The sequence below is a fragment of the Saimiri boliviensis genome, chromosome 17 (assembly GCF_048565385.1).
Source record: "Saimiri boliviensis isolate mSaiBol1 chromosome 17, mSaiBol1.pri, whole genome shotgun sequence".
In the NCBI taxonomy this organism is placed as follows: domain Eukaryota; kingdom Metazoa; phylum Chordata; class Mammalia; order Primates; family Cebidae; genus Saimiri; species Saimiri boliviensis.
Genome location: NC_133465.1, coordinates 68,185,241 through 68,211,973, shown reverse-complemented (window position 1 = coordinate 68,211,973; position 26,733 = coordinate 68,185,241). Strand labels below are relative to the sequence as shown.

Below are 26,733 nucleotides of genomic sequence, written 5' to 3'. Positions count from 1 at the left end.
CTTAGACACTTGTTACGTCCTCTCCTTTGCCATCATCATGTTGAACACCAGTCTGCACAACCCCAATGTCAAAGATAAGCCCACGGTGGAGAGGTTCATTGCTATGAACCGAGGCATCAATGATGGAGGAGACCTGCCGGAGGAACTACTCCGGGTAAGCAAGCAGAAGTGGGCCTCATTCAAGCCAAGAAAGTTCACTGGGAACAGGATCGCGTATCGTAGGAAAGAAGAAAGACTTAGGATTTATCAAGGGTCTCTTCTTTTAATTTATTTAACCACGTGAATTTCATGAAGAAATTGGTAGTGAGGCTCAGCTACTGAATCAGGAAGGGGACAGTGGTTTGTAAATACGACACTAAAGGTTTGAATAGAAGTTGAGCTGCCGTCTTTATTTTCTTCCATAAGTCTTACTTATTTTGTTACTGTGAGCTACCTGAAAGCAGAAACGGTCATACTCTTCTAGTTTCAGCACCTAGCAGGCTTGGCTTACTGTAGGCACATAATAAATGCTTGTGGAATGAATTAAGAGAAAGGGGAGGAAGAAAAAATATTTCTAGAATCAGAAACATGAATTGTCATCTTTTATCCCAGAATCTCTATGAGAGCATAAAAAATGAACCCTTCAAAATCCCGGAAGATGACGGGAATGACCTCACTCACACTTTCTTCAACCCAGACCGAGAAGGCTGGCTGTTGAAACTCGGTAAGAACGTCTCTGGGTTAGGGCTCCTAAAGCTGAGACTTAGGAAGAAAGCTCTGTGTGTGTGTGTGTGTGTGTGTGTGTGTGTGTGTGTGTGTGTGTATGTGTGTGTGTGTGCGCGCACACGCACACACATTCATGGACACACACACACCATATGGGAAAGGGGGTGGCTTATGGGGGATTCCAGAGAGACTTTGGTGTGAGTTCTATTCTGACAAAGGTCCGTCCACTTCCAAAAAGGAAGTGACTTCCTAGTCATTGCCCCCATGGGACACAGAGACTACTGGGGACAGACTTGACTCCACCATAACTATTGCCCACATGTGTTTGTGCTCCACGTTTCCACTCTTGAATTGGTTGGCCAGGTTTTGTTTCAAGGCATTTCTCTGAGCACCTGGTCCATTTGCCTTCCCTGTCCCCATAACCATTGGGAGGGTGGCCAACCTTGTCCATCTTTCTACTTCCCATCACACAGACTTGTACCTGGCGCTCCTGCCCCCGCCCCAGTGCATCGTCACTTCCTTCTGCATCTGGCTCCCCCACAGGCAGTGTGCATGGCAAGCCTAGAGCCCTTGGCTGCAGCGCAATCCACAGCACTCTTACTCATTCTTGGGCAGCGGTTTTTTTTTTCCCCTCCTTTCAATCCGAATCAGCCACATTAATGATTTTGTTCATTCAAAAAAACTGAAAATGCATTCCTCTTCCCTCTGCCAGAAGTGATGAGCTTATATTGCTGAGATTTGTGGTCATGCCCTGAAGGTAATGGAGTAATTAATAGGAAAAACATTAGTAGGGTTTTCATGCACATTCATGTCCACATGTGATTATTTTATTAGTAGTTTCAGAACAGAGAGAGAGCTCTAGTCTCTCTGGACATAATGATGTCCATTCTTTTTTTTTTTTTTTTTTTTTTTTTTGGCCACTAAGAGCGTACTTTGCTCTGTTGCCTTCTGCCTTAGCCTTTGATGAGTTGGGTTCCCACATTAGCAGGGGCTGTTCTCTCCTCTATTAGCACAACTACTCACTCCGGTGATTAGATATCAGTCCTCTCTTGGCCATTACCAACACGTCTGGGAAGGCTAAAATGGAATCCTTTATTTCTGACTAGTTCAGATAACAATAGACTTTATATTTCCTTTTAAAGGCATATCCCAAGTCCTTGTGCTTATACATAATGACTTAATTCATAAATTCCCCTTAAAGCATCACTTCACCATCAGTTTTAAATATCTCTTGAATTGGCCATCATTTCATATATCTCTAAGCCAGCAGAATCTTTGAAGTTAAGGCTCTAAAATTACTAACCCCACAGGCAGCCTTCCCTTCCACATTCTTATTGCCAAGTGGATAGAGTTAAAAGGAAACCTACTGGAAATGTTTAAAACGTGTCCAAGTTTGGATTTACTTCCCCCTCCAGTGAAATTTGTTTAAATGCTAATACTGAGTGTTAGGTTTGACAGCCCAGATACTAAAATTAGAACAGTACAAAGATTATCTTGGTTCTTACACCAGGATGACATGCAAATTCATGAGGCATCTCATATTTTAAAAAAGAGAAAATTTAACCAAGTGCGCGACTCAGTTTTAGCTCATTGCATTACTTTTTCTAAACCTCCATCAAACCCTTCTAAACTTCGAATATTGTGTTTTCATTGTAGCACACTTAGAATCACTCCTTGTGTTTATGTGCTGCAGAAGGCAGGGCTTCCAGCCATCTGTAGTTGTGTGTATATGTCTGTGTATGCATATAGACATAAGAATGTGTATTCTTGTGTATACACATATGTACATGTGTATTCATGGGTATATGTGTGTGCATTCTCACACACACTTTAAAAAGTGACAGCCATCTAAAGAAAGACATTTAATTTTCCCTGAAATAATCTTAGCTTTCTTTGCTCTGATTCTGGATATACTAATAAACACTGGCTTTGTAAAAGCCAATTTGTGGCATCTTTGGGGCCAGGTTTCCAGTAGTGCCTCAAATCTTGCCTTGATGAAGTGGGACATGGCATATAAGAGCCCTTCATTCCCGTGCCAGACTATAGTGGGATCACTTGCCCAGTTAGTGTTTTCAGTTCAGCTCTCTCCCAGGCAGGCATGAATGTGACTGATACATTGCACTTTAAGATTAAGGAATCGGATTTAATTTCTTTGTTTTAATTTTCTTTTCTCCCTCATTTGTATGTTTCCATGATTTTGGCTCTCCTTTTCCTTGCCCCAAACTCCAGGAGGTATGTAACCCCTCACCCTGCTCGCTCGCTCTGCCTAGGCCACTGTCATTGCTGCAGCATTTTCTTATTTTGTTATTTTTGGTTATTTTGTTTTTTAATTGCCGGTGGTAGTGTTAATGCTGCTTCTAACTTACTGTACAGTCCCTAGGGAACTGGTCAGGATCAGGGGTTTGAAGCAATTTGCATGTTTTTCCTTTTTGGAGGAGTATATGTTATATTCATTACTGAATGCAGTAATGCAAAAAACATACTGAGAGTGGGTTTGTAAAAGCAGAGGAAGTTTCCACTACATTTCATTTGTAATTATTGGCTAAGTCATGCACTATGTTTGATACTCAATTTGACATCCATTAATCAACCCGATTGAAAGTTAATCTCCGAAGTGGGGATGAGGAGAAAGAAGAGAAGGGTCTTTTTTATTCTTTTTTCAAGCTGAGACTTTCCCCAGAGAGAACAAAGTCTTGACTTCCCAAAGCTATGGAAAGCTTCTAATTTACCATGTGGAAACACAAATTAGGGAAAGAATTAAGTTAGACAATACTTAAGACATTTGCCTTTGCATGAAAAGGGGAAATGGTGTTTCCTAAATTCAAAATGATACCGAGTGAAGATTAAAAAAAAAGAAAAGAAAAGAAAAACTCCAAACCGAAAAACCCTTCCTGAAGTCCTTGTGTTGAATTTCCTGGGGATCAGAGAAGGGTATTACAGCCTCGGCTCTGTTTTTATGTTTTGTTTTGCTCCCTCGCTTTTTCAGTGAGTCCTTGTTAAAGCCCCAAATCAGTCTCCCAGTTACGTTGTTGGTGTCTCCTCTCCATTTGCTGGTTTGGGGAAACATGTTTTCCTAGCCCGAGACTCCTCAGGTTTGTACCTAACCATTCCCTGAGCAGTAGCTACGCTTACAAAGAACATCCCCAAACATAGACACTCACTCAGATGTTTTAGGAACTTGCCAGGTTGTTCTTAGCTGTAGGGGAAGATGGCATCTGGCCTTGATACATCGAGGGGTCACAGGAGGGCCTTAAGAGCCGTGCAGTGGGAGGTGGTCCTGTGAGTTCCACAGGGACTGTCCTAGGCGCGCATTGATCTGTCTGCTTGTTCCATGTTTGTTTTTCTTTCCACGTGGAAATGTTCCCCGTGGGGCCACAGTGGTGCTTCTTTATGGTAGAGGTCTCTGTAATGCAGCAAGTTGTCTAGGGAAAATAACCAAGCTTTTGTAATCGGGCAGATAATTTCTTCCGGCTTTGCTTTTTCTCCTTGATTTCCTTCCATCTCGTTCCTTTTAGCATCTGACTCCCTTTTTCCATGATCTCCTAAGTCCCAAGGGTTACCGGGTAGTGTCCTGTGATGGAGTGCATGGGTGGTCAGCATGGGTTGATGTTCCCTTTGTGCTGAGCCTGCATGGGCAACCAGTGGCCCATCAGGCTGGAAGACCAAAGTTCTCAGACTCTGAATTGGCGGGGGTTCCTTTTTAAGAACAAATTGGCTTCAATCCTGAATATAGTCCTTGTCTTCTTTATCCTCCTTATTTATTTTAGTTCTGCCCAGGCTTTCTGGTTTTCCACATGCATGTCATAGTATCCATTGATGGTTTTCTCTTAATTCATGCCATCTAACCTCTAGGGACCAGCGGCAAGGGCTCACATGAAACTCACAAGTCACTGGAGGGAGAGAGTGTCAATTTGCTTGATACAGCACAGGATGGGCAGGCAGATGGCACGTGCTTGCTTACAGCAGATACCCTTGAATAACCTCGATCTGTGTCATTTGGAATCTTGGCAATTAATGATCAGTCATGTAAGCTCACCCAGAGTGCAGCATCTAAACGGTACGAAACACAGACCTGAAAGCCCAGTGGTCCTTTTACTTGTCTGCCAGGACCTACACTAGACATTTTCTTTCCATAACATTATTCACATACTCCCCGTAGGTTTCTCTGGTGTGAGCATGCAGGCAGGTCCTGGCAGTTGGAAATAGTCCCTATAAAGCCACCCTCCTCTTTGCTCAGCTATTTATGATGAGGTCAAGAGAGAAATTATGATCAGGGGGTATAAGATTTACACCCCATGGTCCTTGCTATTTAGGAAGATTGGAAGTGATATTGTCTGTGGGTTAAGTCTTAGCAAAAGAACAGGGCACAAGAAGTGTTTCTAGAATGCCATGCATAGCTTCACAGGTGAAGGCCATAGGGGTAATTTTTGGGTGGTTCATGTTCAGAACATTTTCTCTTGATGGAAGGGAGGCGGAAGAAAGAAAGCCCCTGGTCCTGATGTGACAGCAGGCGTAGCTTCATCAGATAGGCTGTGGTTACATTTTTTCTTCCTTCCTATCTGGCCCAGCATAACTTTATGACCCAACCCCAACTTTTCCTTTTTTATTATTATTTTTTTTGTTTGTTTGAGATGGAGTCGTCTTGCTCTGTCACCTAGGCTGGAGTGCAGTGGTACAATCTCGGCTAATTGCAATGTTCGCCTCCCGGTTCAAGCAATTCTCATGCCTCAGCCTCCTGAGTAGCTGGGATTACAGGCACATGCCACCACCCTCAGCTGATTTTATATTTTTAGTAGAGATGGAGTTTCACCATGTTGGCCAGCTGGTCTTGAACTCCTGACCTCAAGTGATCCATCCACCTCAGCCTCCCAAAGTGTCAGGATTACAGATGTGAGCCACCGCACCATCCATGACCCCAACGTTTTGTACTGAGAAATACTAAAAAGAACCGAGGGAGGCCATTGCCAGCCTCTCAGCTGCCGCCGCCAGAGCTTGTTTCGCCATAGCCGTATTTGCCAGCTGTTTTTTCCCAAAATGGAAAAGACTCCTGAGGCAGCCTCTCAGTACAAGTTGATTCTTCCTTGATAAAGGAATTCTGTTTGGATTCTCACTCAGGACTCGGGAGATTGTGTTTTCAGGACACCAGCACATAAGGTTAAAAGCCCGTGTAGAAGCTCACTCTAATCATGAAGATGAGGAAGAGGGTAAAACCATGGGAATTGGTTCCACGTTCCGAGGAAAGTGTGGATTTGCTTGTGAAGCCTCCCAGCATTGCCCTCCTGATTCCCCCTTCCTTCACTTCTAGTGAAACACTCCTGTGTGCTGGCTGCTTGTCGGTGGCAGAGTAGCCTGCAATAGGGCTGACCCTTCCCTCTTTTTCTGTTCTTTGGCGATTTCTACCACGTAAGCTTTTTGCTGACTCTGGCAAATTTGCATTGTGTGTCATTATTGTCCCTGGGTTTTCCCTCCCAAACCCATGCTCATCCTGCCGTCCTGATTCCATCTCCAGGGTGTCACCTAGACGCGCTTGCTCTGCTTGTACCCACAGACTTTCACTGTGTAAAAGATGCTTGTGTCTCGGCTCTGTGTCTTGTTACTGATGTAGATGTTGTGGTCTCCACGTTCTCCTGATGCCTCTCCCCCCATCTCTGAGGAGAGAGCTGCGTGTGTCGCGGAGCCCGCGCTCGTCTGGTTCTCTCTTGTCGGACGCGCATCTCTGTTTGCTCTGCAGGTGGCAGGGTAAAGACTTGGAAGAGACGCTGGTTCATCCTGACTGACAACTGCCTTTACTACTTTGAGTATACGACGGTGAGCACCTGCTGGTCGGCATCCAGACTAGGGCTGGGCAAGGCCCCGGTTCCAAGACACTTTAATCAGACATGGTTAAGGAGACGGTTGGATTTGCCCTTCTATATCTGTGGGGGATGGGGAGAGTTTAAGCAAAGAAGAACTGAGGTAGATCTCAGAGTTGGGAACCCCTGAGAGGATGTGTGCTCCTTGCAGGGAACTTGGGCTCAGAGCAGGCATCCAGTTCTGTTGGGACGGGAGACGCCTGGCCTGGAGGAAGGAGAGCATGAAATAACATACTAAAAATGGGTTTTGGAGCTGGGCTAGAAAGAATGAATTTGCACTGGTTGCTGAGAAAGAATATGTGGCCCTAATTAAAAGGGAGATGAAAAGAAAAAGGAAATAATCATGATTTAGAAAATTTAAGTGTTCTGGGTTTGCAGAAATAGGATTTCAGAAGAAACAGCCCAAGGGGTAAAATATATAGTAGGGGAAAAGGAAATGAAATGGGAAAAGTTAATTTGAGATTATCTGGAGTTTTAAGAAATTTTGTTGGTTTTTATTCAGTGAGAGAGACAGCTGTAAATTTGAGTACATATATATATATATATATATATATCCTTCTTGTAATAATAGGCAAAGAGAATAAAAATCATAAATTAGTTATTTTTAGAGCTCCCTCTAAGCAGGGTACCTAGAATCCTGGCAGGTTCTTGGTGGGGAGACTGTGGCTCACTGCCCTGTGAGGTGTGTTTTTCCGTTTCTGCCACCTCTCTTGGTCATCGTAAGGGCAAAGCAGGCATACTGCCGCAGCATCTGACTTTTGTCGTAAATAAGTCAAGGCAGTTGAGTTGAGAATGCTCTGCTTTTGTTCTCCAAGTATATCTTCATGGAGCAAAAGTCATTGATTTCACTGAGAAAATTAAGACTTAGAAGTATCTTTTTAAATAATACAGAGAAAAATTGGGCCTAAGTAAATTGAAATCCTGGCTGTATTCACCAGTCACTTATTTAGGACCAAGAAACAGGTGCATGCCTTGGTGTTTTCTGCTGTGAGGCGTGAAGATAGGTTTCCATCGTGTCTGACGCTTGGCGTTGTTCTCCATCCCTGCGGGTCACACACGTGCAGCCTCTCATCCTGGGAGTGCACTTCTAGTCCCATCAGGCTGCGGGCCAGAGCCTCTCATTCTGATGGTGTGCCGACCGTTAGGACAGTGAATCCCTGTGCGAGGACTTCTGGCTGGGATTTTGGGTGTTGTGGGGGCTAATGTCCTGCCCTGCGAGTTCTGCAGTGGCTTTGCTTTCCTGTTCTTACAGTCTTTTCATATGAGAGTAACACACTCCAGATATGCAAAATAGTAAAAAGACAGCTGCTTTCTGTCTCACTCCCGAAGGGCCACTGTGAACATCTTGGTACATTTTTTTCCTGTTTTGTCCGCCCTTCTGTCCCATATTTCACCTTTTTTCTGAAGACATCTACACTAATGATGTCTTTAACGTCCTGTCTGGATTTGTTTCACTATTCTCTGGGTCAAAATGAAACATACATAAGCATGTACATGGTGTACTCCTAAGTACTGGACAATCCTATAGCAATGCTACGAGATTCTAGAATCTTTTGGTTTTTCATGATGCCCACCATAGTCATGTCACCTTAATTCAGCAACATTTATTCAGCAAAGTGCAGCATTTTATCCGGTAATGGAAATACAGAGATAAATACATTTTCTTTTGCTTTTTCTTTTTCTTTTTTTTTTTTTTTTTTTTTTGTGAGATGGAGTCCCCCTCTGTCTCTGAGGCTGGAGTGCAGTGGGGTGATCTTAGCTTACTGCAACCTCTGCCTCCTGGGTTCAAGCGATTCTCCTGCCTCAGCCTCCTGAGTAGCTGGGACTATTATAGGCATGTGCCACCATACCCAGCTAATTTTTTTTAAGTAGAGATGGGGTTTTACCATGTTGGCCAGGCTGGTCTTGAACTCATGACCTCAGGTGATCTGCCCACCTTGGCCTCCCAAATTGCTGGGATTACAGGCGTGAGCCACTGCGCCCAGCTGATAAATATGTTTCTTAAGACACAGAGGGAGAGTTGTCGGAGTTAAGATGGTAGATCAAAACTTCCACACAGAATTATCTGACAGAGCAAAAGACTGGTAAGTAGGGAAAAACAGGAACCAAGCAGGGAAAGGGTCATAACTAATTCTGTAAAGTTCAGCACGGGCAGCAGGGGAAGCAGCAGCAGCAGTGGCGGCAGTCAGGAGTAGTGTGGAGGGTTTCTTGCTCACAGCCCAGGACGTGACGAGACCCGGAAGTCTCACTGGGTTTCTCAGGTCTGGGAGGAAGCAAATTGAATGGGACTTGTTATTTTTTCCTCTCTGATCAAAGAGTAGTAAAATGTCCTACTGAGTAGAAATTGGTGAAATGGGAAAAGTGAAAAAAACAGCCGTTAATAGACATAAGTCAAGGCCCAGGACAGTATATTCAATGGGGAAAACTGTCCATGGAGGACAATATATTCAATGGAGAAAACTGTCCATGAGCATGATATCCATCCCCAAATACAGGGGTCCTCAACCCCTAGGCCATAGAAGAGTACCGGTCTGTGGGCCTGTTAGGAGCCAGGCCACACAGCAGGAGGTGAGTAGCAGGCGAGTGATGGAAGCTTCATCTGTATTTAGAGCCAGCTACTCCCCATCACTCACGTCAGCTCCTGAGCTCCACCTACGCATGCTAGAGATCTAGGTTGTGCCCTCTTGATGAGAATCTAATGCCTGATGATCTGAGGTGGAGCTGAGGCAGTGATGCTGGCGCTGGGCAGTGGCTGCAAACACAGTGGAACGTTAGCAGAGAGGTTTGACTGCATAGAGACCGTAATAATAAATCAGTTGCTTGCAGACTCATCAAAATTCTATCAGTGAGTGGCAAGTGACAATTAGGCTGCTGCTGGTGGCAGGTTTTATAGTGGCAAGTGAGCTGATGTACTTCAATTGGACAGCTGTATCTGGTGGCAGGCTTGAAGTCAGAAGCCAACACTTCCTTCAGTCAGTGCGCGGCCTACCCATCATTTTATTTACCGCTGCCACCCGCATCTCTTCCCTGCACTACGCACTTGTCTCAGCCACAGTTTTGGTAAGCCCACCCGCTAACCCTAGCCGAAAGGAGTAGAAAACAAATGTCACTGGAGAGCTTCTTTGAAAAGGGGGACAGACCCACTGATTTGACAGCAGAAGACACTAAGACTGCCGACACAAAGCTGCATTTCAAAGAAAACGCCGAGAGTCCTTAAATTACAGGTCACTGCAACAGGTGACCACATTTGCGAAGCCCACTTTGTGGAATATGTGGTGACCAACTAGCCAACAAAGCCGTGAAAACTTCAAAACTGCTTCACTGCATGGAGACCAAGCACCCTGCATTAAAAGACAAGCCTTTGGAGTTTTCAGAATTAAAAAACATCAACACAAAGAGCAGAAGCAATTATTGAAGGCCACCCCTTCATCAAATGTGTCTGTACTGAAAGCATCGTTCTTACCGTCTAATCACTCAGTGCTAAAGCCAGGACTGGCTATGAGTGAGGAGTTGATCCTGCCTGCTGCTAAGGACGTTTGTCATGAGGTCTAGGAGAGGCCGTAGTTCAAAAGGTGGCACATGTTGCTCTTTCCGCCAGTGCCGTAACTAGACGAAGTGATGAAATAGCAGCGGATATTGAGGCACAACTGTTAGAATTAATGAGTCACTGTGGTACTCAGTCCAAGTTGAAAAGTCTGCTGATACTGACAAGACTACAGTGCTTGTTTTTCTGTGGCATGTTTTTCACAGGGATGTGCAGAAGGATATGTTGTGTGTACTTTAGTTGCCATCTAACACCATGGCTGCTATTCAAGTCTTTGAATTATCACGCATTAGGGAAACTAAACTGGTCATTTTGTGTTGTTGTATGCATGGATGCAGCGGCTGCTGTGACTGGACAGCTTTCTGGTTTCACTACTCAGGTCAAAGAGGTCACGTCTAAGTGTGAGTTGATGCAGTATGTCATCTGTAGAGAAGTGCTGGCTAGCCAAAAAGTGTCACCTGAACTTACTGACATTTTACAGGATGTGATTAAAATTACCAACCACGTTAAAAGTATGTCCTAACTCAGGTCTGTTCATGCAGCCCTGCGAGATGGCTGCAAAGCACACACAGCTTCTCTGATACACAGAAGTGAGATGCTTTCTAAAGGGAGATCACTGGCCAGAGTTTCTGAGTTACAAGAGCCACTTCAGAGATTTCCTTTTTAAAAAGTCACTACTAGAACACATTTCAGTGACACAGAATAATATATAGGTTATGAAACTTGTTTACTTGTGTGACATATTAAACCTCAACAAACTTGATCTGTCACTTCAGGGGAGAGGGACACCTGTGTTCAAGTTGGCAGGTAAGCGGCTGCATTCAAAGCCAAACTGGAATTACAGGGGTGATGAGTGAACACCGGGATTTCTGACATTTTTCAAACATGAGCAGAGATCGTGAAAGACATTGAGCCGGGGCCTTCTTTCTCCCAGCTGGTGCAGGATCACCTGCCTCAGCTTTCAGAAGAGCTTGAGCTTTACTTTCCAACCACAAGACCCCCACACTGGGAAGGAATGGATCTGCGACCCATTTGTGAATAAAGCAGGTGAATCAACTTTGTCCATGCTGGAAGAGGATCGACTGCTTGAGATCACAAATCACAGTGGCCTTCAAAGTATGTTTGAGACAACTTCAAATCTCCATATGTTCTGGATTAAAGTAAACATGGAATATCCTGAGATTGCCACAGACGCACTGAAAAGCCAGCTTCCATGTCCAACATCCTATCTTTGTGAAGCAGGATTTACTGCAGTGACAGCAGCCGAATTGAGATTACAGACTAGACTGGACATAAGCACACTGGACACTGACACATTTCCTGTGTCACTGTCTCCATCACCCTCAGATGGGACTGCCTAGTTGCAGGAAAACAAGCTCAGGGCTCCCACTGATCCTACATTATGGTGAGTCACATAATTATTTCATTATATATTACAGTGTAATAATAATAGAAATATAGTGTACAATAAATTTAATGCACTCAAATCATCCTGAACCATTCCCCTCCCCCACCCTGATCCTTGGGAGACTTGTCTTCCACGAAACCAGTCCCTAGTACCGAAAAGGTTGGGGACTGCTGTCCACATAGATGGAGCAAACCCTGATGTTGGACACTTACAATCCCAGAAGAAAGACCAGAACTCGGGGAATATCTTAGATGAGCTCTCCGTCCACTCACCATTGTCTTGTGAGACTGCATAATAAGCTAGAATGCAAAACACATGGCCAGCCACCACAAGTCTGGGTAAGTGGTGAGGGGAGGGGGACACAAGCTGATCAGAGATTCAGGGGAGGAGAACCAGTAGTCACTCAGATTTACCAGAGCCAGCTGGAAGGCCAGGAAAGCAAGGTTTCAGTCTTCAAACAAGTGAGAACCCAAGCAATACCATATATGTACAATACAATTATTAACCTATAATTGTAGAATTATAACTTATTTATTGACAGATAAGTTAAAACTTTAAGGAGTGGAACAAATCAGCTGAAAATAGGATCATTGTCCTAAATGCTTGAGCCAATCACAAAGATTATATCTGAAAAAGACAAGTATTAAACAATGAAAGAAAAGCTAGCAAATGGCAGAGAACAGAAGACAATCCCAATACCAGAATAATTGGTGCCTGCAGAATCAAGATATGATGTGTCATGAGATTATTTCCCTAAAAGGAGGGAAAAAGCTCAGAGTACACTGTATTTCAGGAAACTTTGTTACAGAAAGGGTGGCCTTAGAGCCTGGCCCTTTTAGACTATTAAACTTGGAGCCAAGTCTCTGGTCATTTAGTTGAAAAAATCAGATAGTCTCCAGTAGGTTTTAGTCCCAGAAATTAATGTATCAAGGTCTGCAAAGTTTAGAAGAGAAGAATGACCCAAGAGCTTTTATCTAGCCACATTGTCATTTAAGTAAAGCACAGCTAGTAGCACTCTCATGAAGAAAACATGTGAAGTGTGGCACTTTGGAACCCTTCTTGAAAAAAATACTGCTTAACAGTAAAATCCAGTCAGTAAGAGAGTGAATCACAAGAAAGGCCCCAGGAAGTAAAGACTGTAGTGAGCATTGAACTATTCACTTAAATACAAAGCTAATACTTAAATATACAACTAATACTAAAATATGCTTAAGTACAAAATACCAAAATATACTTAAGTATGGAACTAATACCAAAATATACTTAAAGATAGAACTAATAGCTAAATATAACTAATAAAGAAGTAATAGCTAAATATACTTAAATATAGAGCTAATACTTAGCTATAAAACTAATACTAATTAACTAGAAATTGTGGCTGCAGGACAGACCGTGAATGTTATAAACCTGGGCAATGTAAAAGTGAAACAATTAACAAAAATCAGGAGGTGGGAAGAGGAATGATATGAAGAATTAGAAGATTTTGTACTTTTAAAATGTAGAGTTGAGAAATACTGTTAAAATGGAAGTGTGTTGTATGTTTTTAAAAGAATGAGCAAAACCTCTTAATGTTTTCATAAACTTTGTCTTAACCTGAAGGTTTCTTTACTCTTGTGGTGTAGAAACATTTACTTTGAAGTTCAGCACTTCTTCCGTTTCTGCTTCCTTTTCTCCCTTTACATTCTCAACAATTAGAATTATATCAAACTGTCTTTGTATATAAAACAATTAAAATAGAATGTGTTTTCTGAAAATAATACCGCATGAAATAGCCCATTTTCATAAAACCTATTTCTCTCCCTCTCTCTGTACCCATATAAAATATTTTCACCTAATGTCAGCAATGATAATTTAGGAATAATTGGATTTGGAGTAATTTTAAACCTTTCACTTGTATTCTTTTCTGCAATATTTAGCTCTTTATAATCAGCAGTTCTTTTATAAAAACAGCAGTGATTTTTCTTAAAGACAGATTTTAAAAGCCAAAGACATTGACCTCAGTTATTTCCCTCTTCATGGGGAAATGGATACTTGTTGGGCACACACAAGTCATCAGGGAGGGTGCGGCCTGCCTGTTGGTGGACCTGCCAGTGCACTTGAAGTTCTGGACTGGAGCCTTTTGAATATTTGGGATTTTGCATTGCTGCCCAGGAGCTTAACGTTTAGTTGTTTCCATCAGTGATTCTCAGTCTGTCTGTCACTCCAGCACTGAGGGATGGGGTGAGCACCTGTTGCCGAGCTGGCTCATTCAAGCCAGTTCTCAAGTGGCAGGATAAGTGTGCCGAGAAGAGCCAGGAGGGCCACGCAGTGCAGGATAGGGCAGGAAAGAGGCAGGACCGGGAGAGACACCAGAATCCCCAGTGGTTCTCCCTTCTTCCTTATAAGAAGGAGGGTCTTCTTATAATCTGGTCCCCACTCCCAGGCTGAAGACCATGGTGTAAATCTTCATGGTTTAAAATAATTTAACATTGAGAACATGCATCTTGCATGTGTGACCCAGATGCCACAGGCCCCACCAGTCAGGGTATGCATTATGTCACATACTTACTGAGGCCCAAAGTGTGATTACTCTTAGGCCACCCACCTGCTCTCCTGGTGATGCCTCAACCCAGTTAACCCAGTGGGATCCTCAAAAGGTTCAGGTACCAGATAAACCCTAGAAGTGAGAATAGGGAGAGTAAAAACTAGAAACAGAATTGTCTGAGAACTGTTTAGGAAACAGACCAGCCGTCTCCCTCACCTCATGCCCCTGAGTGCCTGCCCCCACCACCCAGGCAGAAGTTTGAGTGCTCGTCACAGGAGAGACTAACACTGAACGTTTCTGGATGAGGGACCCTGTGCCCAGTTGAAGGTGGGGGCGTTTTACCCAAACAGGAGTGTTGGGTAAATTTAGGCTTCTTGAATGCTGAGCTTTTCCCACCCCCAGCTTCTCCTCAGTCAGCTCTCAGAACCACAGGTAGCCAGGTCTGTAGCTTGGAGACAGAGTGGGAGACTCCTCTGCCCACGAAGAGATGCATAAGGATGTTTAGTCAGATTCCCCAGCAGACAGCCTAGTGGGAGGCCTTGTCGATGGTCAGAGTCCACAGGCTTCGGAGTCCAGTCAGCTCTAGTCTTCCACTCTTCAAGTGGGACAACCAAGGAGTCCCAGGTACCTGAGGAATTCCTCCAGCCTGAAAGTGAATAGAGACCAAAGCAACCGAACAGCCAGAGAGCAACTTGGATGAGAGAGGGGCTCCAGGAGAAGAAGGCCTCAGCGCCAGCTCTAAAGAGACTCCTGGTCATCTCAGAGAGATGTCATCCCAGCTGTGGAACAAGAACAGGAGCCTGTATGAAGCCACGGAACAAAAATAACAAGAAATCCTCCTGGAAATTAAAGCATGGTAGAAATGAAAACTCAATGGAAAAATTGGAAGAAAAACATTAAGAAAATCTCCCAGAAAGAATAAAAAGGCAAAGAGAGGGAAAATAATAAAGGAAATTTTTTTTTTTCCCCCAAAGGACAACTAGGCTAGGAGGTCTAGCATGTTCCAGAGAAGACTGAGAAAACAAAGAGGAGGTAACCCTTGACAAAATAAATTTTTAAAAACTTCCCTCAAATGATGGATGTGTTTCTGGGTTGAAAGGCTTACCGAATACCCTGCACGGTGGCTGAAAATACATGCCTACCAAGGCTGCCTCCTTAGGGGTCCTTAGAACGGCGAGGACATGGAAAACGGCAGTCACATGCAAAGCACCGGCCACCAGAACAGCTTTGCACAGGGTGACAGTGAATGCTGAAGGCAGGAGTGCTGGGCTTCACGGTCCTGGAGGAGGGTCGCGTCCAGCCTAGACTGTTAGGCCCAGCCAGCTATCAGCCAGGTGCAAGCGTTGAATAGAAACATTCTTAGCCAAGTGAGATCTCAGAAATGCTACCACCCACACACCCTTTCTCAGGATGCCAGCGCTGCCAAAATGAGGGTGCTAAGTAACATAAAAGCAGGAAAGGCCTTGGCTGTAGGAAATGAGAGATCTTGAAACCTCTCATTTCAAGAGAGGAGGGAAGAATGCTCTGGAATGGAGAGTGGTGAGCTTAAAGATGAAGATATTTTGCCAAGTATCAAGGCACCCAGTCCAGATTGGGAACAGGTTTCAGAGGCTCCAGGAACGATTGCTTTAAGAAATTAAAATTCATTGGATGCCTGATAGAAATTAGCATTAGCAAAGAGGTTTTGATAAGAAGTTAACTATTTGCAGTTGATTTTGGTGGTAAGGTCACAGAAATACAATAAAAGGAACCGCCCACTTCTCCACCTTTTATAATTTTGGTTCCAGTGGGGAAGGAAGCTCTCAGAAAGGAAGAAATTAGGAAGGTCTCTATATGGCACAGGTCAGGAGAGGAATGTGGTGTTAATGAAGACACTGTATAGCTCTAACTCAGATTACTAGATAATTATTTTGGGAGGATGGGGAGTATGAATACACCTGGGTAGGAAGAGGAGCCAAATCCTCTTCTATAGATAACGTCTAAAATCGAGCACTCGCCAGGTTCATGCCTATAGTCTCAGCACTTTGGGAGGCCAAGGAGGGCGGATCACCTGAGGTCAGGAGTTGGAGACAAACCTGACCAACATGGAGAAACTCCATCTCTACGAAAGTACAGAATTAGCCAGGCCTGGTGGCACATGCCTATAATCCCAGCTACTTGGGAGGCTGAGGCAAGAAAATCGCTTGAACCTGGGAGGTGGAGGTTGCGGTGAGCCAAGATTATACCATTGCACTCCAGCCTGGGGAACAAGAGCAAAACTCCATCTCAAAAAAAAGAGAGCACTCAAAAGGCAGTTATATGATGGTATTTTACAGATGTGTGAGATACAGAGGTAAATTAAAGACCAAGCAGATTGGTTTAAAGAAGTTGAAAATAGTTGCTACCCTGGATGGGGAAATGGCTGAAAGACTATTTTTCACTTTTAGAAAACTCGTAGAACTGTTTCCCCCCCACCACCCCCAACCCCCCTGCCCAACAGTTGGTGCATACATAACTCTGGCCAAATAGACTTTTCACAGTGCTAGGACTTGGCCATGGGTTGGCTGGATATCAGGGGACTGTGAAGCTGCCATCAGACATGTGCTAGAAGTGTATGCAGTGCTGTGGTCTCTGCAGATGAGATGGGACTAGTCGGCGGGTGCAGCCCTGTTCTGGACAGGAGTTTAGGTGCCTTTAGAAATCCAGGTGGAGTTGTGAGGACTGTGGTGTCTCTGAGGACTGCACTGTCTGTCGGTGGGCTGATGGACAGAGGCAAAGGTCCTTAATGGCCTGCACCACGGCTGCTGTCCCAGGCATCAGGGGTACAGGGCAGGGCTGGGCCACTAGGGTAAGACTAGGAAAGGTGTCCTGGAGTTGCTGCCCCAGAACTGAGGCTCCAGAGATGAGTAGGAGAGCCAGGCAAAGGGGAGAGGGAAAGGCCCTTCTGGAGGAAGGAGGCTACACACTCTCTGCTTGAGAACCGGGCCTGGGTCACTGGCAGGCCCACTGTCAAGGTACCTGTTGAATCTCCTGGGCTTTCTACTCACAGAGGACCTGCAGTTCTTTTGGCAATCCCCAGACATTCTTGACGCTGTTCTTCTTTTGGAACGTAAGGAGTGGTCCCTCAGGCCGATTTGTGAACATCATGTCCTGGGAGAAGGCAGGAGAGTTAGGATGAGTTGCCGGGGAGGAATCTGACCGTGTGTGTCCCTAAACCTCCTCTCTTCCACTGTTCCGTAGGATAAGGAGCCCCGTGGAATCATCCCTTTAGAGAATCTGAGTATCCGGGAAGTGGAGGACTCCAAAAAACCAGTAAGTATTTTTGAGGGGAGAAAGGGGATGGGCATTTCAAAGATTTTCTTTTAAAACCCCAAACCAAAGCACTGAAAAGCGTGATCAGGCCTTTTATTTAGTCTAATTTTTGATTATATTGTTCAAGCCAAAGATGAGACTAAATCACTTCTTTCTGTGCTGTCCATCTGGTTTATTGTTTCACTTAGTGAATATCACATCAGGTGTAGAAGTTGCCCCTCCTCAGATGGCCACAGCAAGCACTCATGGGTGGGCTATTTATTTTATAACCTTGGGATACCTTGTATTTATTTTTCCTTTATTTTGGACCATCACGATGTTACTGGCTTGACTTCAGTAACCTGTGGTTCTGTCCATATTTTACATGCATTAGAAGTGGAGCCAACTTATATCAGATTGATATGTTTGCTAACAAGACTTATTTCTATGCAATTTACAGTCTCTAGAATTCCACTTCTAATCTTCACGTTTCCATAGGAAAATATGTCTTGCTTGTATTTGGTGAAGGTCAGAATAAAGAGGCTTTGGGGAAAGAAATCAGCATGTTTCTCAGTCAGCAGCATCCTTTGCTTCAGTCTCTCCCTCTCTGTTTCGATTCTCAGAACTGCTTTGAGCTTTATATCCCTGACAATAAAGACCAGGTCATCAAGGCCTGCAAGACCGAGGCTGACGGGCGGGTGGTGGAGGGGAACCACACTGTTTACCGGATCTCAGCTCCGACGCCCGAGGAGAAGGAGGAGTGGATGAAGTGCATTAAGTAAGTGACTTCAGAGAAAGGGAGGTGGGCGCGCCCGACGGGCCTTCACTCACCAGGTATTCATCGTCTTAGTGGCCAAACATGCCGCCCGCACCTCTTCTGTGCTCCCAGTGTTACGTTCCTAGGGAGGTTTGGTCCTGGTTCCCAGATGACTTCCTGGGAGGCCTTTGGATTTTTGTCTATTACAGCGTATGTAAGAGAGCACGTCCCATCTGGGTTCCCCAAGTGTCCTCATAGACCCAAAATGGGAAGAGGTGAGTGAGCTGCAGGCACAGATGCCATTGCTGGACTGGCCTTTCCATGTCTGAGGAAGCTGTTCGCATTATGGCAACAGCTCTGTGGTGACAGTAATCATGTTTTATCATTTATTAATGTTATGAGACACCATTTTCCTAGCTACAGGTGAGGAAACTGAGGCCCATAGAGGTCAAGACATTCACTGGAAGTCAAATAGCATGATCCAAGGTCCAGGAGGGGGGAAAAGCCTCCTCAGAGTTCCACAGCTAAGAAGTGGAGCTCCGAGTCCAGCGCTCTGACTCCTCGCTCGGCCCTGCGCCAGCCATGCCAGGTTTCTCATGGGGCTGGAGACTTCCGATGGGAAAAGTATCTGGAAACACAGCTTTCTGAAGCCAACGGGCTTCTCTGGCTTCATGTTCTTCCCTGGGCCTTGGTCCGCCTGGTCCTGCCTCCAGTCCCTGTGTGAGGATCAAGCCTGAGCTTCTGCCTTTGCCTTCTCTCCGTGAGGCTTGCTCCTGAGAGCATAGCCTTGTCCTCCCTCCTGGGTGCTTCAGCCATGAGAGTTCACCCAGCTGTTTTCCCAAGAAAGGCTCCTCAGCTGCCTGTGACTTCACCTGGAAAACAGGGAGAATGTGTTCAAGGTGACGGCCAAGGCCCTGTAAGTCCCCTGTGTACTGTGTGACGGGCTTGTTCCCGCCCAGGCTACAGCCCCCTTCCTCAGAGAGTCCGATATGCTCTAGCCTTTGTTTTAGCTTTCGGCATTTCTGCTCAAACCAGGGTAGGTTTTGGCCAAGGTTAAATATTTAATAAATGACTGAAGATGGAGATGATGTGATGATGGAAGGAAAAGATAGATGATTGATCCCTTCAAAAGTAAATCTGAAAATTCATGCAATAAAAAGAGACAGGAGCCAGGTGGGGAGAGGATGGATTTGGATGGATTTGGCTCTGGGTCACACCGTGCTGAGTCCTTGCTCTGTCCCTCTCAGCACGGTGCCTGGTAGGCAGGTAACCTACGTGTTCTGTCTGATAGAGGTCATTTCTGACTCGTGGGCTCTTATGAGGATTAAATGAGATCATGTGGTGGGCACAGGCCTCGGCAGCTTCCCTGGCATGACAGCCATCATGGGAAGTGTGGCCCTGAGCAGGGGCCAGCCCACTCTCCATGAGCAGACGCAGCGCCACTGTGTTTTCAGAGTTCCCTGCTAGTAATGGCATCAGCCCTGCGTTCTGGGGAAGAAGACGGCAGTGTTGTGGGACCTGTGTGGGGCCTACATCCTTTTTTTAACATACTGAAAAACAGTTTAACTCTTGAATCGTTATAAAACGTGGTTTTTATATAAGATTTGAAGTAAGGGTTGTACAGGATTTTACCTTTGTTCTCACAAGTGAGTAGCTGATGGTCCTGACGCCATTTATGAATTAATCCGTGTCGCTCCTGCCGATGACACAGCCTCCTTAGTTTGTACCCACCTCCTCTGTCATGCGGCAAAGCACCTGCTGTTCCACCATGTCTCCCAGTGTGAGTGCCACCCTGCCTCTCCCCTGGAACCGCATGTGTGCTTTGACTGTGCTGGCTGGTGGGCTTCCTGGCCTCCCCTCACTGGTCTTTCATAAAAGTTTTGGCTGGTTTTTTACATGTGTCTTTCATGTGGTTTTTACTTCTATAGTTGGAAAAACTAAGCATTTTTGAAAGTTACACTTAGAATCATTCAATCCTTTAATGAGAGTGAGTGCCGAGTTCTGTGTGGGGTTGCTGGGCTCCTCTGGTCTGTCCCGAAGCTGGCTGGTCTCAGCCTCAGATCTGCAGACCCCCCCCCCACCTTGGCACTCTGCGGGCACGCTGTCGTCAAACCTCCCTGCACCTGGTGCAAGGTGGGCCCATTAGGATTAATATCCCCATTTCACAGACGAGGACGCTGAGGCACGGCAAACTTGAGTTAGTTGTCCAAAACCACACAGAGGTGGAGCTGGTTCTCAGACCTGCGCAGTGTGACTCACGCAGCTGCACCGGCAACCACCTCGCAGCCTCAGCTGTCCTTGGCCCTAGCTGCTTCTCCCAGTGGAAACATTGGTGATGACAGGAGCAGGAAGAGGATCTGGCTGGTGGATGCCTCTTCCCCAGTGTTGCCAGAAAGGCTTTGGAGGTCAAGTTCAGGACACGTTTTCCTCTACATGCTTTTCCTGGAGTTCCCAGCAACCTCTGTTCTGGTGCCCCTGCCTGTGGGTTGCCATGGCTTTCGGTTCTGTGGAATCAGGTGTGTTCTGTAATGCTGGGACTTTCTTCATGCTGTACCCGGAGGTAAAGCAGTAGAACTGCTGAGTCAGCAGTAACAGCGGCTGCCGCCCAATGTGTCTGCTGGGCACGGAGATGTGGTCTTTGTATACGGATCTCTGTTTGACTCCCCGGATCCCAGGGAGGCAGGGCATCTCCAGTTCCCATGTGAGGCTCGGGAGTGAGGAGCAGCATGCAGAGCCAGGCAGGGCTGACCAGGGCCTGGTGTCTGACTGCAGCCCAGCCCTCCTCATTGCCCGGCATACAGGGCAGGGCCACACACACCTGCGGAAACACCCAGCTTACCTGAAAGGGACCGACCCAAGAAGCCAGGGGAGATTCACCACAACACCTCCAAAAATGAAAGCAGATGTTTTGGCTGGCCAGATTCCTTCATGAGAGCACTTTGGGTGGTCAGACCCCTTCCTGGTGAGATCCCATCGGACGTGTTTCCAGTACTGTTCAGTCCCTAGCACTCCCTGAGGAGCTGCGGAAACATTTTCCCATGGACACATCGTCTCTTGTGAACAGGATCCCAGTCAACTCAGGGGAGCCATAGCAGCTGCTGGTGCCACCGCTCAGCAGGGGCAAGTGCCCTGCCTGCAGTCAGGAGGCTTGTGCCTGAACTCTGGGACAAATCATCGCTTGGGATACTGCTTCCCTGGAAAGAAATGCAGTGTTGCTGTTTTCGTGGCTCTGGCACAGGCATGAGCTCAGTCCCCTCCCTGTGTGCTGGAGACCCAGCTGGGTCCAGCCGGTCTGTCCCCGGTGCCCCACCAGCAGCATCGGGCCGGGCAGTGCTGCCTGCGGGGTCACGGAGCCTGAGTTACTGAACCGGTGCACATGGGGGCTTGGAAGGCCCCACTGCATTACCATGCCAGCTGCCACACACCCCATGCCAGAGGACTGCCTGTGACACAGCTTGATTACATGGCACTTGCTGCTGCAAAGAAAAGTCAGAGGTCATGCAACTCAAGCACAGATTTTTTTCTCTGAGTTTGAATATAGCTTTCAGAATGTGTCATGATTCTGTTCCTAAGTGTCAATTGATTATTACATTGAAACAGGTAAAAAAAAAAAACACCCCAAAATTATCCTGTCATCTGTTCCTGTGTCTCTTTCGAAGTGTATCGCCAGAAGTCACTGTGTGGACACAGCAAGGGTGGATGACAGTAACTTGGCCTTTGCAGTAGTGGTGGGGTAGGACAGGGGCTTCGGGGCATGAGAAGCCCCTGCCCGGATATGTTTCTTCTGATTCTGTCCCTCATGTCTCTGTTTTCTTCCGTTTCTGTGCTCCAGAGCAGCCATCAGCAGGGACCCTTTCTATGAAATGCTCGCGGCACGGAAAAAGAAGGTCTCCTCCACGAAGCGACACTGAGCGTGCAGCCGAGGGCGTCGGTCTGTGGGGCTTCGGAGCTCCCGCCCTTCTCCCGCGCCTCCACGGACGTGCTACTGCCTAGCAGAGCGTCCTCTGCCAGGCCCTGCCCTGGATTCCTAGAGACTAGCTTCAGCTTTTGCTATTTTTTTTTAAGTGGGAGAAGGGTGGGCAGTTATCACTGGGGAAGAGGGGACTGGCCGCCTGGCCAGCATGGGCTCCTGAGCCTTTCTCTCTCACAGGGCAGAGCTCCTGTCGGCAGGGCAGCCTCCTGGCCAGTTTCTCTGCTCGGTGTTCTGGTAGCAGAGCGCGGCACCAACTGTTTACCTCCTGGTTGTCCCGGTGAAGAAGCCTTCAACCCCTGCACCATAAATACATGTATCCATATATTATTATATGTTAAGAAAAAAGGTGGAAAGGAAGAGAAGCCACATACTATAAAGATCTATTTTTTTTTAAGAGAGAACATAGTGCTGTTCAGGTGCATTCTGCCCTGGCTGCTCCGGGAGCTTCTCCCTGGAGAAGAGCACCCAGGGCTGCAGCTGAGGGGCATCAGCCTGGGCCCGCGGCAGGGCCTGGCCCACCTCTCCTGTGCTGTGGGAGCTGGCTGCCTAGTACTTGTCTGGGCAAGAGAGGCAGGTGAGGTCAAGGACACAGAGGGCAGAGGTGCAGTGGGCCTCGGACAGCACAGTCAGACTCGGGGCCTGCCCTGGCGGGGGCACAGCCAGCAGCAGCGTGCAGTCCAGCGGCTCCCGCAGATGTTTCTCCATCCCAAGTGCCTGCGGAGCGCCGAGGAGAGGAGAGAACTGACCGGACGCTGACGTTACTTTCCTCCTCCAGAATCCAAGTTCTTGTGGGGCTTTAACTTAGAAAGTCAGCATTTTCCTTGAGCTAAATACCTAATAACCAAAACTGTGAGGAAGGTTATCAGGACAGAGCTTCCGGATAACCTCACTGTTTCATATTTGGTTTTCTTCCTTTTCCCCAGAACTCCAGTCCTCGTTCTAGAGGAAGGAGTAGGACTTAGCCCATCCCCTTAGGGCTTCAGCTTTTTCTGCCTCGAAACCGGCCCTAACTGGACTACTCTGGATGCGTTTTGTGGTGGGCCTCCTAGAGGGGAGGATGGGCCTTTATCTGCTCCGTGGAGTGCACTGGAGTGAGGTGGGGTGGCCAGGCAGCCTCTCGCATCTCTCCTCCCTGCAGGCACCGTGTGAGCTGGCCCTGCCCTCATTCCAGTGTGAAGGGAGCCATGATATGCAGCATTTTCCTGCCGTTCTCTCAGGGACTCTCAAGGGCAGCTCCTGCCCCTCCGCCAGGGCCAGCATGCCAGTCCAGGCCGAGCAGGTGGCTGGCCGTCTGGCCGTCTGGCCGTCTGGCCGTCTCGCCGTCTCGGCCCACCCCTCCACAGGGCCCTGGAGCAGGGCGGTGCAGGGCGCGGCCCGGAGGAGGCAGGTGGAGGAGCTGCGGGTTTCCACATTGCCGCATCGCCACGGCTCTTCTGATCCTTTAGGGTTGGCGAGCATCTCTGGAAATAGCTTTTGCAGAGGCATGGTGGGAGGAATGGAGGGGGACAGTCTCTCACCCCCCCACCCCCGGATTTGTGTAGATCCTACCTGGAGTGGCTTCATGCACTTTTGTGCCAGAGCTTGTGAGGGTGACAAAAGAGGGTCCAGGCTGGAAACCTGAACTTTCTGGGTGGGAGAACCAGGCGGTGCCTGCTGAGGTCTGGGCATGTTTGGGCTGGCACTGGAGCCTGTCCAGCTGGCCCGGGCCCTGACCTGGTTCTCACAAGTGTTTCCTAGTCAGAGAGGCACCTGGGTCAGTATTAGTCTATTTATCAGAGGTGTAAATAATCTATGTATAGTTTTTCTCCTTTTAGATTATTTTGTATTTGTTTAAAAGAAGTTTTGTCAAAATACAAAAATATAAAGACTGAAAGTTGTTGACAGGGTTTTTAAAAAAATTATAATTATTCTAATTGTTTTTGTTTGTTTGTTTCTGCCTTGTAAACTAGCGCCAAGGAACTGCAGCAAATAAACTCCAAATTTGCCCAAGCCATCTTTGTTGTTTGTGGCATCTCTCATGCTCAGGGTGGGCCTCGAGGTAGGAGAGGAGTGCTTAGCAGACGTGCAGGCAGGAGGGGAGTCATGCAAACTGCACCCTGAGTTCAGTCGAAACACATCAAAAGTGGGAGGAGGCTTCTGTGTTCTGTTAAGAGCATAGTGAGAAAAGACAATGAGCTTAGTCTTTGCACCGCCCCCCACCGCTGCTTTTTTGGAAGAAGAAACGTGGAACATCAATTTTAAATTAAGATCAAGAAATATGCCTTCAGTCAATATAATACATTTTTAGTATGATTTCAGTTTCCAGAGATGATGTCATAATGCCAGGGAACAGACGGGGAAAAGTCTCGGTGGGCTTGAACCCAGAAGCAGGGGAAGGCACCTGGTGAGGCGGCACCCAGCAGAGAGACGGCAGAGCGCCAGGCTGGCCCGCAGTCTTCCACACGGCGGCAGCAGTCTGATCTGTCCTTGCTTCAAGCCCCCAGTCCGCCCTGACCGTTCCCCAGGTGAGCGCCCCGCTTTACTGAGGAGGACTGTCTTGTGAAGAGCAGCATTCCTACCTTCTCAAGTCAGTCGCACCCCAACTGTTTTTGTTCCCTCCCATCTCCCGGAAGAAGTGGCCTCCTTTTTCCCTGTCTCCCCAGACCCATCTCTGTCAGTTAGCCTCTGTGTTGTATATATTCCCAGCGTCCTTCCTGATTAATTTATTTTCCTCAAACCACAGAAATGCCCATCTCATTTGAAAAACAACTCCCTAAGCTCAGGAATAAGAGATCTCCACTCTGTTAAAACATGTGCTCTGAATGAAGAGTACCCCTGCCACCCCCAAACAGGCTTTGTGTGAGCAACATGGCTGTTTATTCACCCCAGCTTGGGCGGGCTGAGTCGGAAAAGAGTCAGCAGAGGGTAGTGGGTTACTGGTTTTGTAGGGTTGGGGGAAGCACTGCAAAGTTACGGAAGTTACAGTCAGGGTGGTTTTTGCAAGCTGGGAGGGGATTGTAGGGTCTGGAGTCACGAGGTTGACCAAGGTCCATTACAGAGTCCAATTGCCTTGTCTCAAAGTTAATTAGGCGCTGCAGGGATTGATGATTTCTTCTCTTTTTGTGGTTTTCCAGTTACTTCAGACCTTCTAGTTCCAGGAACTCGTCTGGATTGTACGTGCAAGTCACAGGGGTTATCATGGGATAGTCTGTAGTGCAATCAGCCTGAAAGACCTTACACACTTACCACTTCTATTCAGCATTGTACTGGGGGTTCTAGTCAGGGCAGTTAGACAAGAAATGAAAGGTATCCAGATAGGAAAGGAAGAAGGAAGATTACGTTTATTTGCTGGTAACATGGCTTTATAATGCTTAGCCGAGCCATGGGAATGGGGCCACCAGCTTGCAGCCCCAGCCCTGGAGAGCTGCAGGCACTAGATGCCATCCTGTGAGATCTGGGGTGGGCTGAGCCCAGTACGGGGGGTGGGGCTGCTCCTGGCTTTGGGGGGATCACATTAAGATGAGTCAGAGAATATTCTGGAGTCAGGATTTAATGTTGTCTGCCCTGTTGGGTTTCAGACTTTCTTGGGATTGGTTATCTTTTCTTCCTGCCCTCTTTTCCTGTTTGGAATGGGAATGTCTGTCTTATGCCTGCCCCACCACTGTATTTCATAAGCTCATAACTTGTTAAATTTCAAGGCTCTCAGCTGGAGGGAGATTTGCCTCAGGATGAATTGTGCCTTGAGTCTTACTCATATCTGATTTAGAGGAGACTCTGGATTTTTGGACTTTAGAATTGATGCTGGAGCAAGTTAAGACTTTTGGGGGAGTTGGGATGGAATGAATGCATTTTGTACTGAGAATTATGCGTCTGGGGGTACCAGTGGCAGAATGCTATGGTATGAATGTTTGTTCCCTCCAAAACTCACGTTGAAATGTCACTGCCATTGTAACAGTATTAAAAGGTAGGACCTTTAAGAGGTGTTTAGGTCATGAGGGCAGAGCCCTCATAGACAAATGCTGTACTGCAGGAGTGGGTTCGTTTTTGTGGGAGCGAGCTCACCCCCTCTTGTGCACGCTCACACTCTCCTCCATCCAGCTCTCCTGCCATGTGATGTCCTCTGCCATGTTACGATACAGCAAGAAGGCCCTCAGAAGATGCCAGTGCCTCGATACTGGACTTGTCGGCCTCCAGAACTTTGAGCCAGTTAATTTCTGTTCTTTATAAAGTGCCCAGCCTCTGGTGGTCTGTCACAGCAGCACACACTGGGATGGCTATCATAAAAACGACAGATGCTGACGAGTGTCATGGAGGACGCGGAGCAATTGGAGCCGCCACGAGTTGGTGGGCATGTAAAATGGTGCAGTTGCCGTGGGAAACAGTTCGGCAGTTCGTCAGAAACAATCACCCTATGATCCAGCAACTCTGCTCCTAGTTGTCGACACAAGAGAATCGAAAAGATGTGACCACAAAGACTTGTACACAAATGCTTCTATTAATAGCAGCATGATTCATGATAGCCCCAAAGCAGAAGCAACCCAGATGCCTGGGGATGGAGTCAATGTGGTAGGCGCACATAATCCAACGTTATTCAGCCACACAAAGGGATGGAGCGCTGACGCATGCCGCAGAATGGCCGCCTGGAACACGTGGTGTTCAGTGAAAGAAACCTACACGAAGTTCACATCGTATACGGTTCTCTTTATGTGAAATGTCTACAG

The 26,733-nt window shown here is 46.8% G+C and overlaps 1 protein-coding gene and 1 non-coding gene across 4 annotated transcripts in view; both read left to right on the top strand.

The window, feature by feature from the left end:
• Positions 1-24,026, top strand: part of CYTH1 (cytohesin 1) — a 110,780-nt gene extending 86,754 nt beyond the window's left edge. For all 3 annotated transcript variants that reach the window (XM_039476111.2, XM_039476114.2, XM_039476110.2), the window contains exons 8-13: positions 6-154; positions 592-703; positions 6,437-6,513; positions 17,253-17,324; positions 17,927-18,081; positions 21,893-24,026. In XM_039476111.2, coding sequence (XP_039332045.1) covers positions 6-154; positions 592-703; positions 6,437-6,513; positions 17,253-17,324; positions 17,927-18,081; positions 21,893-21,971 — 644 coding nt within the window. In that variant the 3' untranslated portion in view covers positions 21,972-24,026. The remainder of the gene's footprint in view (positions 1-5; positions 155-591; positions 704-6,436; positions 6,514-17,252; positions 17,325-17,926; positions 18,082-21,892) is intronic.
• LOC120367005 (U6 spliceosomal RNA) lies at positions 2,148-2,251 on the top strand. The gene has a single exon (XR_005581508.1). It is a non-coding gene; the product is annotated as a U6 spliceosomal RNA (small nuclear RNA).
• Positions 24,027-26,733: the final 2,707 nt, after the last annotated feature.